Below are 13073 nucleotides of genomic sequence, written 5' to 3'. Positions count from 1 at the left end.
AATAATAAATTATATTTATTATATTAATAATTTATCATATGACTAAAATAAATAATTAAATATGTATGTTTAATAATATTAAAAATATAATATTTTAATAATTTTAAATATTTAAAAAGTAAAAATAAAATTTATCAATATAATAATATTAAGCTTGATTTAAACTAATTCTTATATAAAATAAAATTAGTTATAGAGGAACTCTTTTAGAAAAATAACTTGCTCTTTTTTAAAGGTTAAGTCATTTTATAAAAAAATAACTTATTTTACGTTGACCTGTAAATTATTTTCTGTTGACCAAGCTGTTTTTTTGAAACAAACAAAAAAAATAAAAATATTTTCTTTAAAATCTTTTACATGTAAATAAACATTCCTAAATTTAAAATAAAATCCAAGTTTTAGAAGAACAAGATTGACGTGCATTTTCTTTAGGTTTTTTTTTTTAATAATTTATATAAATTTGCAGTACTTAAGAGTTAATAGGCCCAGTCAAATTCAGATAGGGCTTTTGTGTGTTTCGTTAACTAGTCCAATGGAGTATATTTCATAGTCATTAGGCCCTTTCGTTAAAACCCATTTCCTGGCAAAACCTGCTTGATCCAGCACGACGCTACCACTGCTTAACTCTTCTTCTTTTGGGCGCCATCCCCATCCCCATCCCCATCCCATCCAAATCCATTCCCCGTCACATCCCTTCCCCTTTTTTCATACTCCAGAATCGTGGGTTTTTCCCTAAAGTCCTTGCTTGTTACAATTACCAAAGGGTTTCTCTCAGCTGTATAAACATTTCCAGAGCTCTCCACTCAGGTCAGTCAACCAGTTTTTTTGTTAGGTTTAGGTTTAATATTTCCTTCTTTTTATTTCTGGGATTTGTTTATCTTCTGGATCTTTTGTTGAATGTCGCTGCCAAAGGAACTATACCCATCTCAAGATGACCTTCTTTACGAAGAAGAACTGTTAAGAAACCCCTTTAGTTTGAAACTCTGGTGGAGGTATTTAATAGCTAGATCAGATGCCCCTTTCAAGAAAAGATTTATAATCTACGAGCGAGCCTTGAAAGCTTTGCCTGGTAGTTACAAGCTTTGGCATGCTTATTTACGTGAACGTCTCGAGATTGTTCGCAATTTACCTGTTACTCACCCTCAATATGAAACCCTTAACAATACTTTTGAGAGGGCGCTTGTTACAATGCATAAGATGCCTAGGATTTGGATAATGTACTTGTCGACGTTAACTGAACAGAAATTGATTACTAAGACACGTAGGGCGTTCGATAGAGCACTGTGTGCGTTGCCTGTGACTCAACATGATAGGATTTGGGAACCTTATTTGGTTTTTGTGAGTCAAAGGGGTATCCCCATTGAGACATCGCTTAGGGTTTATAGGAGATATTTGAAGTATGATCCTAGTCATATTGAGGATTTCATTGAGTTTTTGGTGAATTCAAATCTGTGGCAAGAAGCAGCAGAGAGGTTAGCGTCTGTTTTGAATGACGGTCAGTTTTATTCGATAAAGGGTAAAACTAAGCATCGGTTGTGGTTAGAGTTGTGTGATTTGCTCACAACACATGCGACAGAGGTTTCAGGGCTTAATGTGGATGCGATAATCAGAGGTGGAATTAGAAAATTTACGGATGAAGTTGGGAGACTTTGGACTTCACTTGCTGATTATTATATCAGAAGAAATCTGTTCGAGAAGGCGAGGGATATTTTTGAGGAGGGAATGACAACTGTGGTTACTGTGAGGGATTTCAGTGTCATATTTGACGCTTATTCACAATTTGAAGAGAGTATGGTTGCCCTTAAAATGGAGAACATGGATTTGAGTGATGAGGAAGAAGAAGAGGAAGAGGAAGAGGAGGACGAAGAAGACATCCGTTTGGACATTGCTCTGTGCAAATCAAAATCCAAGTTTGAGAAGAAGATATTTAAGGGGTTTTGGTTGCATGATGATAAGGATGTTGATTTGAGGTTGGCTCGGTTAGAGCATTTAATGAATAGAAGGCCGGAATTGGCTAACAGTGTCCTTTTACGGCAGAATCCACATAATGTGGAGCAATGGCACCGTAGGGTCAAGTTATTTGAGGGAAATCCCACCAAGCAAATATTGACATACACAGAGGCAGTTAGGACGATTGACCCAATGAAAGCTGTTGGAAAGCCCCATACTCTATGGGTGGCTTTTGCAAAGCTTTATGAGACATATAAAGATCTGGCGAATGCTCGTGTCATTTTTGATAAAGCTGTCCAAGTAAATTACAAGACTGTTGATCACCTGGCAAGTATATGGGCTGAGTGGGCAGAGATGGAGCTGAGGCACAAGAATTTCAAAGGTGCATTGGAGCTGATGAGACGTGCTACAGCTGAGCCTTCTGTTGAAGTCAAACGAAGAGGTAATCACTGTTACTGTTTATTGAGTAAATGACATCTATTTTGATGTTAGGTTATTACATTCCTTTTGACATGCATTGCTTCTTATCCTTTTCTTTTCCATCTGTCTTAAAACCTTTCTTTTTCTTTAAAAAAATGAGACTGGCATCATCTATAGTTAGTACCGGATCAAGCTTGAGGAGATTTAGCAACCATGGCTTATTTATGGAGCTAAAACATACTCCCGCATTGGTGTATTTTTTTGTTTGCAGTGGCTGCTGATGGGAATGAACCTGTTCAGATGAAGCTACATAAATCCTTGAGGCTCTGGACATTCTATGTGGACTTGGAAGAGAGTCTGGGTACACTGGAGTCAACTCGAGCGGTCTATGAGAGAATACTTGATTTAAGAATTGCTACGCCACAAATTATAATAAACTATGCATTTTTATTAGAGGTAAAACATTTCTGTACTTATGCAACAACAATTTCTTTAAAATTTTCCTTAAGGTAGCATTTTTGTTTACTTGCAAGATCACTGTGGTTATCTAATTACCACGGTGATAAAATTACCGAGGTGATTTGATTGCTAGTGAGTTTATATTTAAATGTTTGTTATAACTTTAGAAATACTAGTGATGTCAGATCACAACATTTAGTACCATAAGAAGAAAAAGGTCTCTGAGTACAAGATTTCCAAAATAACCTTACAAAAAACTAAAAGAAATGAATTTTTGGATGGTTTTTTGGATAATCATCCTGTACCAAACCTCCTGAATGTTTTGAGGACTAACAAGAATTCAAATTTTGCAGGAGAACAAATATTTTGAAGATGCTTTCAAAGTGTACGAAAGAGGGGTCAAGATATTCAAGTATCCACATGTGAAGGATATATGGGTCACTTATCTGTCGAAGTTTGTAAAGAGATATGGGAAATCAAAACTGGAACGAGCAAGGGAGCTGTTTGAGCATGCTGTTGAAACAGTATACATATTTTTATCCTTTCAGACCTTTAGGCTAAACATCATTATTGTTGAAGTATTATCTGCATGCTTGTTTACAATTGGCTTGACTTGCATTTTCTGAAACCGAAGTAGGTTTAAGGTCACATGTTAAATTGTAATCAATTGAAGAATCTCTGGTCAAAATTATACAGTTTCATATATATCTATTTTTATGGTTGATTCCAAAATTGCTGCTTTGTCACTAGACAGAAAGATGGGAAGATTCTTGTTAAAATGCTTAAAAAAGAACTTTAAAATTAGTTTGATGGTTTTACTATCAGTCTGCTTTTAGCTGCAAGAAATAATATTTTTCAGATGATTGGCATGCTATTAATAACTCAGATTTTTTAAGTTGTAGAGTAACTTGATGACATGGAAACATGAATTTGACTGTTTGCAAAACCTCCTTTTTAAAGCCTATGGTCTGCTTTAGTTCTTTCCACTCCTTTATTTTTCTACCTTAACTTTATATTGGAGACTTGAATGATGCTGAATTATCAATGTCCTATGATACTTATTTTGACGTCAATTTTCCTCAAATTTATCAGGCACCTGCTGATTTAGTAAAACCCCTGTATCTTCAATATGCAAAGCTGGAGGAGGATTATGGGCTAGCAAAACGAGCTATGAAGGTCTACGATCAAGCGACTAAGGCTGTTTCAAATCATGAGAAGCTTGGCATGTATGAGATTTACATTGCCCGTGCAGCTGAGATCTTTGGTGTTCCAAAAACAAGAGAAATTTATGAGCAGGCAATACAGTCTGGCCTTCCAGATAAAGATGTGAAGACAATGTGTTTAAAATATGCAGAGTTAGAAAAAAGCTTAGGAGAAATTGATCGTGCTCGAGCAATATATGTATTTGCATCTCAGTTTGCTGATCCACGCTCTGATGCAGATTTTTGGGATAAATGGAGGGAGTTTGAGGTGCAACATGGTAATGAAGATACCTTCAGAGAAATGTTGCGTATTAAACGGAGTGTCTCTGCAAGTTATAGCCAGGTAAGCTTATTGTTCTTTTATTTCCTTGCACGCAACACTAGGAACTATTTTCTTATTGTCATCTGATATGTCCCCAGAGTAAACTCTCTTAATATCTGCATCAATATTTATTGTTTTGCAAATCGACCACCAACTAAGGACTTGATTTTAGTTCATTTTATTCTACTGCTGCTGTCTATCTTGAAAGGAATACATTTGTTGCTAATTGTATGAGTGGTCATGATATTGCTTAAATTGATGGATGTCTCTGAGTTAATATGCACCGTCCTATCAATTGCACGTGTTAATATATATACACATGTATGTGTTTTATACTTCTGCATAATGTTTTCAATTTCTGTTCACCAGATCCTAATTCTCATTGTTCTTGTTCTTCCAGACACACTTCATTCTCCCTGAGTATCTGATGCAGAAGGATCAGAACATCGATGAAGCTAAGGACAAAATGAAACAGGCTGGTATCTCTGAGGATGAAATGGCTGCTCTTGAAAGGCAGATACTACCTGCGGCTGATAATGCTATTGCCAAAGACAACTCTAGGAAAGTAGGGTTTGTGAGTGCTGGAGTTGAGTCACAAGCCGATGGTGGGTTGAAAACAACAGCAAATCTCGAAGACATTGATTTGCCAGATGAAAGTGATTCGGATGAAGAAAAAGTTGAAATTGCACAAAAGGATGTCCCGTCTGCCGTGTTTGGAGGTATTCGGAAGAGGGAAGATGGCAATGACATTCAGGATGGAGATGATGCCTCGGCTGCCAAAGAAAAAGGCGGTAAGAGCCTACTGGGTGCACTTGAGCGAATTAAAAGGCAGAAACAAGCCTAGAAATATTACACATCCAACTCCTACTACTGAGATATATCTTTGACAATTCTATGAACTAGCTGTGTAATGTGTACACTATAAGCGAAATTTGAGTGTCGTGTATTGGATCATTTTGTATATTTGGATCAAAATCATATCCATTTCAAGTTTTGGAATTCTTAATTTTCTTTTTCCAAGTAATAAATCACCCAGATGATAGAATATGTCAATTTTCACACTCATCAATTACCAATGCCGAAAGGTAGTAATAAAGTACTGAAAGTGGTGAAATTGAAGAATTGATGATTATGAGATGAAGTTGACATTACCATTTGTATGATAAAGGTGGAAAATTGTTGCTTCATTTTGCACGACCAGGCCTGACCTGACCATCAATCAAACGGCTCCACTCCATGTCGCAAAGTGGATGAATTTAGAAATGGATTTATTTATCTTTTTCTCTGAACTGAAAATGGGGCCTATCATCATGTATATGAATGTGCGTGTATCAATTATTGTCGCTTATATTTGGTACTAGTGTCAAGCTTCAAGTTACAGCAATACTTTTGCCGTAAAGCTTGACCTGTAAAGATGAGTTAATGGCTTACTGCTATTATTGCAAGTGGTTTTATGGATCAAATGATTATAAGCTAATTCCCTACCCTACTTTCTCCTACAGTTTCCTAATCATCTTGTCAATATATCTAAGCGTTGCTTATACATACAATTGAGTTTATGAAAAATCAAATTTGGATTGTTCTCAGCTCACCCTCAGCACCATCTAAATTAACAAAAGAATCCTACATAAAAATCATTGATTAGTAATAAAATCAAACCCTATTCGATTATTTATTCAATTTTATTTTGTTTTTATTTTGAGGCTGAAAGGTTGGTTTATTTATTTATTAATATATAATTAAAAGAAAGAAAAAAAAGAAACACAGCAGACAGATCACATGTGTTATGGGTCCCAATGAATCTAACTCGGCTTGGATCGAAATTTGCAGCTCAAGGGCCCTATCCTTAATTACCTTTATAGGTTGACACTTGACAGGCAGAGAAGACTGTAAGCCAACCTTACATCTGTGTTATTATTTTTACGCGAAACTAGAACTTGTAAGGGTTGGGTAACCAACTACGAAGACTCGTATTAAATGTAAACAAGTTTTGATAAAATTTATAACTCATATTCCGAATCACGTTATATTCGTACCTTATATAAAGTTCAATCTAAACCCAATCATAAACAATTTTAAAAATTTTAGAAAAATATTCTAAAAGTTTTATAAAAAAACTTAAATGAAAATTAATAAAAAAATTAAATGATGCATTAAATTGACATATATTTGAGTGGTAGCTCTCCTTTATTATTGAAAATGAAAGGAATTTGACACCGACTACATTTACTGTTCATTATCTTCATCACCAAGCTTCGATTTTAAAATGAAGTAATTGAACAATGAAAATGATGATTTAGTAGAAGCAGTCATTCATTGAAACCCTTCTTCATTTACAAGACTTCAGTAAATTCCTATGAAATCTTCCTATTAACACTCAAACCACCAAAAACATAAAACCCTGCATAATTTTTTTTCCTTTCAAATCTCCAACCTTTTTAAATTTATTGGAGCAAAGCATATTCCCAAAAATTAATCTAATATATATTTTTTTCTTCTCTTGAGGGTTATGGCAGAAGATATTGGTCTATTGTGTTTAGTGGCTAACTTCCACGGTTAACCATTTCCATGTACTGATTAAGTGATTCTTGTCTCTGTAACCTCATCTCGTCATTAAACTTCTTTATAAAAGCTTCCACTCGACGATTTAACTCGTCCTGACTCAGCGACGGTTCTTTTCTCAGCTTTCCTGAAGCCGGGAAAGAGCTTACTTGTTCGGGTGGCAGCTGGTAATTGGTCCGGTCTCTGAACGTTTCCGATTTTTTCATCAGAGGGGAGCTGGTCAACGCATCCATGTTGATATCACGGCCGTGATTCTCCCACGTGTCTGACTTCTTCAAGTGTCTGGACAACGGCATTGATTTCCCTTCCGTTATCATCTTCCAAGTGTTTTCCAGCGTCTCATGCCGTTTTGGCTTCGCCACTGTCAACGCTCGCCCACCTGCATTAGCTGCACTGGATTAGTTAATTACACACACACACACAAAAAAAAAAAATAAAATAAAATAAAAAAAAGGGATTATCTTCGACTTTCTTCAGCGGCGCGTCAGGTGGACGCCATTGCTGAACACGGAACACGAGGATAAAAGAACCGAAACGCCGCCAGAGAGGAGCTTCCACCAATAAAGATTTTTATTTTTTGAAATTCGACATTTTAGATATTGACAAAAAAAAAATATAACCGAGTAACCGTTACATTTAAAAAAAAAAACAGATAATATTTTCTTAAAGAGATTCGATAGAGAGGCTGAACAATATAGAGTTATATACCTTCGGGATTGGCTTTAACAGGTTTCCGGTGACCGAATCTAGAAGAAGGCGCAGGTTTCTCCTGTATAAGTAGAGCATCCAACGGAATCTCCGAGGAATCCGTTCTACTTGGAGGAATCCACTCCGACTTAGAGATAACAAACTCGTTTCCATCTCTGTCATCTTCAACCGCCACATTGCTCTCCTCCTCGGAAACCCTGGTTTCCACCTCTTCTCCTCTCTGATTTTCCTCGTACACGAAATCACTGGATTCCACTGCATCAGAGTCCCACCCGCTCTTTGTCTCATACTCCACCATTGGTTGTTGATCCTCCGAGATCTTCGGCCGCGGTTGCATCTGCTCCATCTGATCTTTCTCGCCGTTGTTTTGGTTAAACCGCGACGATGCTGCTATTGTGATGATGATTCCGTTGATGACGACGTAAAGATATGGAGGCTTGAGCCAAGAACGGAAACCACTCCACCATAACGGAGCTTGAGAAACAGAGAATTCCAAAACCAATGGAACAGAGATTTTAAGTCCTAAAACTATACCCAATATACCGGTAGAAATTAAAAATACCTTTAGCGACAATATCCAAGTACTCGCCGTCGCCATTTTACAGGTGAAGAAAAGAAAAGAAATACCTTGCTTTGTTTCTTTTGTTCTCTCTATGAAGGTAAGGGGTATTCCTTTTTTTTCTTTCTTTCTTTCTTTTTCTTGTGTTTTGGGTTAGCGTGGTTTGGTCAGAGTGATGAGTGAGGTGAAGGAAAATATATAGACGAGAAGAGTGGGGATACTTTTTAGTGTTTATAATTGATCCTGACCCTTGATTTAAGTGGAAATAGAGTTTTACGGTTGAGATTCGTTTTTTCCTTAATATCAATAGGGGCAAAGATAAAGGTCATGGCCAAATACTTTATAAAATTTTCACGGAAAAAATAATTATAAAAATTAAATCAAAATTATATTCCTAAATTAAATTTAAGGTTTCTTACTTTTTTGTTTTATAAAAATAATTTTTTATTTAAAATTTAACTGAAAATTACTCATTTATTTTTTGTATTATTGTTTTTAAATATAATATTATTTTTAATCATGATAAAATTTTACTAGGTTATGATATATTTACGATGTGTGTGTGAAAATAATTATATAATATATTTATTAAAAATTGTACTAGATAGTAAATATTAATTTGGTTGAACTGGTAAAATTAATATAGCATATTTGTCTTAAGTTTTAGATTCAATTTGTTTCATAAAGACTAAAAAATTATATCCTTAAATTAATATTTATTATTTTATTAAAATAATAATCATTTAATAATTTAATAATTGTGTTAAAATTTGATTATAAATAATATCGATTCAATCAAAACTTCTATATATAATATAAGACTTTAAAAAATATTTTTTAAAAATTCATTCTTTTGATAATGCAATGAAAACTCTTTAATAAATTTGTTTAAGAGTTCAACTACTTGATTTGATTTGAAACTAAAGAAGAGAAATTAATCTTGAGTTGATTGATCAAATTTACCATTGATTGAAATATTTTATTTAAATTGATAAAATATATAAATGTTGATAAGAATTTTTTTAAATTTTTAACATTAAATTAATAGTAAGTTTGAGTTCTCGAATTTAGTTAGACCGACTAAGAAATAGACTCGACAATTATGTGAAAGCTAATTATAATAAACTTTTTTTATTAAATATCAATTCTGATCCGATATAAGTTATATTGGAGTTGTGTTTGTAATGCATAATTTTATTTGTAATAATTCGGGTTCTACTTGTATCCTTAGATAAAAAAGTTTTTTTCTTTTCTTTTTTTTTTTTTTAAAATTGTTAAAAGATGAGGTGATAAGGTTAAAATGAAGCCTTCTTTGTTTCGGTGTAAGTCGACAAGAAAACAGTTGATGCATCCGGAACTTTGCCATCATAATAATGTTTTCAGACAATTTAAGTTATGTTTTCAATCAATCATGTCCTTTTTCTTAAATAATTTTACAAATTTATGTTCTTTTCGCTTTTTTCGATTATTTAAACTAAAAAAAAATTATTTTGTTCATGAATATGATATTTTATTACGATAAATTTTTAAAATATTATTTTCGAGCAATCAATTTGATCTTAAACAGTTGGGTATTATTTTTGAAATATTTATGTTTAGTTTTAGTCCTGATATTTTATCTCTTAATTTTAAGGAGAGTTTAAAGTGATTCATGAAATTTATTAAGAGCGTCTAGTGTCCACCAAGTGGTAGTGTTCTTACTCTTTAAGACCCATTAAGGGCTTGGATAGAACTCTATCAAGGCTAAAATGATAAAACATTTCTATTGTAGACCCTAGATATTTTTGATAAATTTTATGAACTCCTTTAAACTCTCTTCAAAGTTGAAAAACAAAACCTTAAGACTAAAATCAAATATAAATACTCTGAGGTTCAACATTTGAATAAACTCCTTTCCATAAAAAATAAAACACGATTCCCCTCAACAATCCCATTTCTTTTAAGACCTTTAATTTGTATAGTATTTATTTGATTAATATGAAATATTTCCTTTCCTTTTTAGACAAAATTTTAGTACGGATTACAGAGGCAGAGGTTTCAACTTTCAAGAAGTTTAACATTTCCTCAACAATTTAATTCTCTTTATGGGAGCTAATTAATTAAAAGTGTAGGGCCAAACAAGTAATAATGGTGACAGAGGTTTCAAGAAGTTTAATATTAAATACATATTCTAAAAATATTATTTAAAAACATATGTAATAATTTTTTCCAAGAAAATAATTTTATAAATTAATTTTTATTTTGTGTTTTAAAAATATATAAATTAAATTTCTTTCTGAATTAGGAAATTACAAAAATGCAGTTTAGGAACTTTCACTTTTGGCGTTATTTAAATGGGAATAGAAGCATATTTCCAACGCAACGGCCATATTATTGACCGTTACACAAGTTTATTGCGAGCTCCCGAAGCGTTGATTCAGTGGGTGCGGAGGACGGAGTGGTTCAACCTTTGGGTTTGAGCCCTTACAACTTAGTGGTGCATCACTGGCACTGACCAACATCTTCATTCAAATTCAATTCGAATAAATTCATTTTATTTATTTTTTATAAAATGTTATTATTAAATAATAAGTTAAATTAAAAATAAAATTTGCACAAATGAAACAATTGATGAATTTTATGTAAAAGAGCAGCAGTTTTTATTTTATTTTTTCTGAAAAAGTTAGAAAGTAATTAAATGGCTAATGGCATTATGTCCTATCAATTTCCAGTTATTAAAAGGGTTTGGATCCTAAAGCTTATATGAACTGTATTGGACCCCAAAACATATAATAACCCATCATGCTATTATCTTTCTCTTTTCTTTATTATTAGTATATATCCTTTATTTAATTCACATAGAATAATAGTGCCATATGTTAATAAAATAAATTACTGTTTTAATAGTAAAAAGTCTAGATTTGACAACCAAAATATATAAAACATAAAGTGTAATGAAAAAGTATGCAGAAAGTTTATTTGCAACTGCTGTCTTCATAATTTATTTCACACTAAATTATTAATAACTTTTTTAAATTCAAATTAATTTATTTTATATAACATGAAAAAAAATATAAATTAAGCTATACTATATGAAAGATCAAAATTGCACATACTTGGTCCGAGCCACCGATGCTTTTAGGGTGGGGGAGAACAATAATACAAGTTCGTGAATCTTTCGCATCTTTATGGGATAAGATAGAGACATGACTAAACATTTCAGAGTATTTTTTAAAAACAGGCTATGTCCAAGTGTCGCACAAAGTTTGTTTAGTTTAGGTTTATCTGATCAGGTCGGATTTATTTATTTAATAATTAAAAACATTAAAAAAACATAATATTATTGTGAAAATAATTATTTTTTTTTCAATATTTAACGAACAATAATAAAAATTTACGAATCAAATAAGATCAATCTCAATAAGCACAAAAGTTTCGAGCAAGTGTGTCACTGGACTCCACTCATATGGATATAGAACTATGATGAAGTATATATAAATATTATTTTCCACTCACTCAAACCATCATTTTTTCACCTTACATAATTTATGTTTTTCACTCTTCAGCAATAAATTAATAATTGACGAATGATAATAAATGTATGTGCTTTGTTGTGGCAATATAATTTTAATGTTAGATTTGACATTAAAACGTAATTATGATATGATGGAAACAATTCTTATCATGCATCTAAATGAAGTAATTGAAATTAAGGAAGACTCTTGATCTATTATGGACGAATAATTTATAATATGGTCGAAACCGTGTATGAAGGCAGCATTAGACACCATACATAATTGTACATTATGATCAATAACATAAATAAGAAACATAGAATTGAAACGTGATGAATCTCTCTTTCCACCTGCCGGTTTGGTCTATGGGAGCTTTAAGCACTTGGTTCAGTAGGTAGTTTTCAACACCATAATATATATATATATATAATTAATTTGTTTAATTATTTCATTTTTCATGACGTTTTATCCATAATTTTGTTTGTTGGCTACAAGACACCCTTTATGCAAAATGCATGAATATAATGATTCGACGGTGTATGTATATATTATGAGAATCGTATCATTTTAAAATTTTCTGGAATTCGATTTTTCCTATTTTAAAATAATTAAACAACCATTATTCTTGAATCTTAAATTATAATAATAGAAGAATCCCCAACTCATGTATTTAAACCATTTTACATGTATCATTAGTTTTATATTATATGAATTTTATGCATCAAACTTGTCTTACACTTATTGACGAATATGCATAATGCGAGATGGATTTCAAATATAAAAGGGCAGATCACAAAAGTACAATCTTAGATATCCCATTTTCTTTTGATTTCTCTACTATAACGATCTAGGTGGACAAGTCTCATTGGTCCAGAATTTTGAAAGTCAACGACGAAAATACTATTTAATTGCGTAATTTTTCTTTGTTGAATTTTTACGGGCGAGATTGCATGTGGCCCCACGTAAATTACTCTTTCACATGCAAATATTACTACATGACTAGTAACGCGTTAATTAATTTTTTTTATACCATGCTTATTTACATTTATCCATACATTTTTCCTAATCACTTCAATTCGTATCCTTCTAATTACTATAAAAATAACAATACTAATTGAATAAAAATTTAATTAAGATTATTTTAATTAAATTAAATTAATAAAATAGTTAAAAGTAATTCTTGCCCCACGCGTTATTTTCAAGGTGTTAATAATTAAGAGATTAGAGTTGTTGAGACTTGAGGAGGCTGCCCTTTGCCTTTTGGCCGTACGTGTCTCCTGCCATCTATTTGCATGCAATTTGCAGTTTAGAGATAAGTACATGGAAAAATCTTTGGTCTTTTTCGGATGTAATTAGTAATTTTGGACTTGATGCATTGTTAATGTAGTAATTTATAC

General features: G+C 32.5%; 2 protein-coding genes across 3 annotated transcripts; one reads left to right on the top strand and one right to left on the bottom strand.

The window, feature by feature from the left end:
- Positions 1-568: 568 nt before the first annotated feature.
- On the top strand, positions 569-5352 carry LOC108453130 (uncharacterized). Its single transcript, XM_017751066.2, has 5 exons — positions 569-2392; positions 2642-2826; positions 3183-3353; positions 3922-4374; positions 4754-5352. Exons 1-5 carry the CDS (start codon positions 898-900, stop codon positions 5195-5197), a joined length of 2748 nt encoding a protein of 915 aa, XP_017606555.1. The 5' UTR covers positions 569-897; the 3' UTR covers positions 5198-5352.
- A 1296-nt stretch (positions 5353-6648) lies between these two features.
- LOC108449947 (uncharacterized) lies at positions 6649-8381 on the bottom strand. Of its 2 annotated transcripts, none has more exons than XM_017747344.2 (2): positions 7624-8381; positions 6649-7303 (listed from the first exon to the last, which is right to left on the bottom strand). In XM_017747344.2, exons 1-2 carry the CDS (start codon positions 8219-8221, stop codon positions 6897-6899), a joined length of 1005 nt encoding a protein of 334 aa, XP_017602833.1. In that variant the 5' UTR covers positions 8222-8381; the 3' UTR covers positions 6649-6896. The 2 variants fall into 2 exon arrangements, with proteins under 2 accessions (XP_017602833.1, XP_017602834.1); XM_017747345.2 differs by having other exon boundaries at positions 6649-7294.
- Between the last annotated feature and the right edge of the window lie 4692 nt (positions 8382-13073).

The sequence above is a fragment of the Gossypium arboreum genome, chromosome 5 (assembly GCF_025698485.1).
Source record: "Gossypium arboreum isolate Shixiya-1 chromosome 5, ASM2569848v2, whole genome shotgun sequence".
Classification (NCBI taxonomy): Eukaryota; Viridiplantae; Streptophyta; class Magnoliopsida; order Malvales; family Malvaceae; genus Gossypium; species Gossypium arboreum.
The sequence above is the reverse complement of the archived record's forward strand: the minus strand, read 5'-3'. Positions and strand labels throughout refer to the sequence as shown.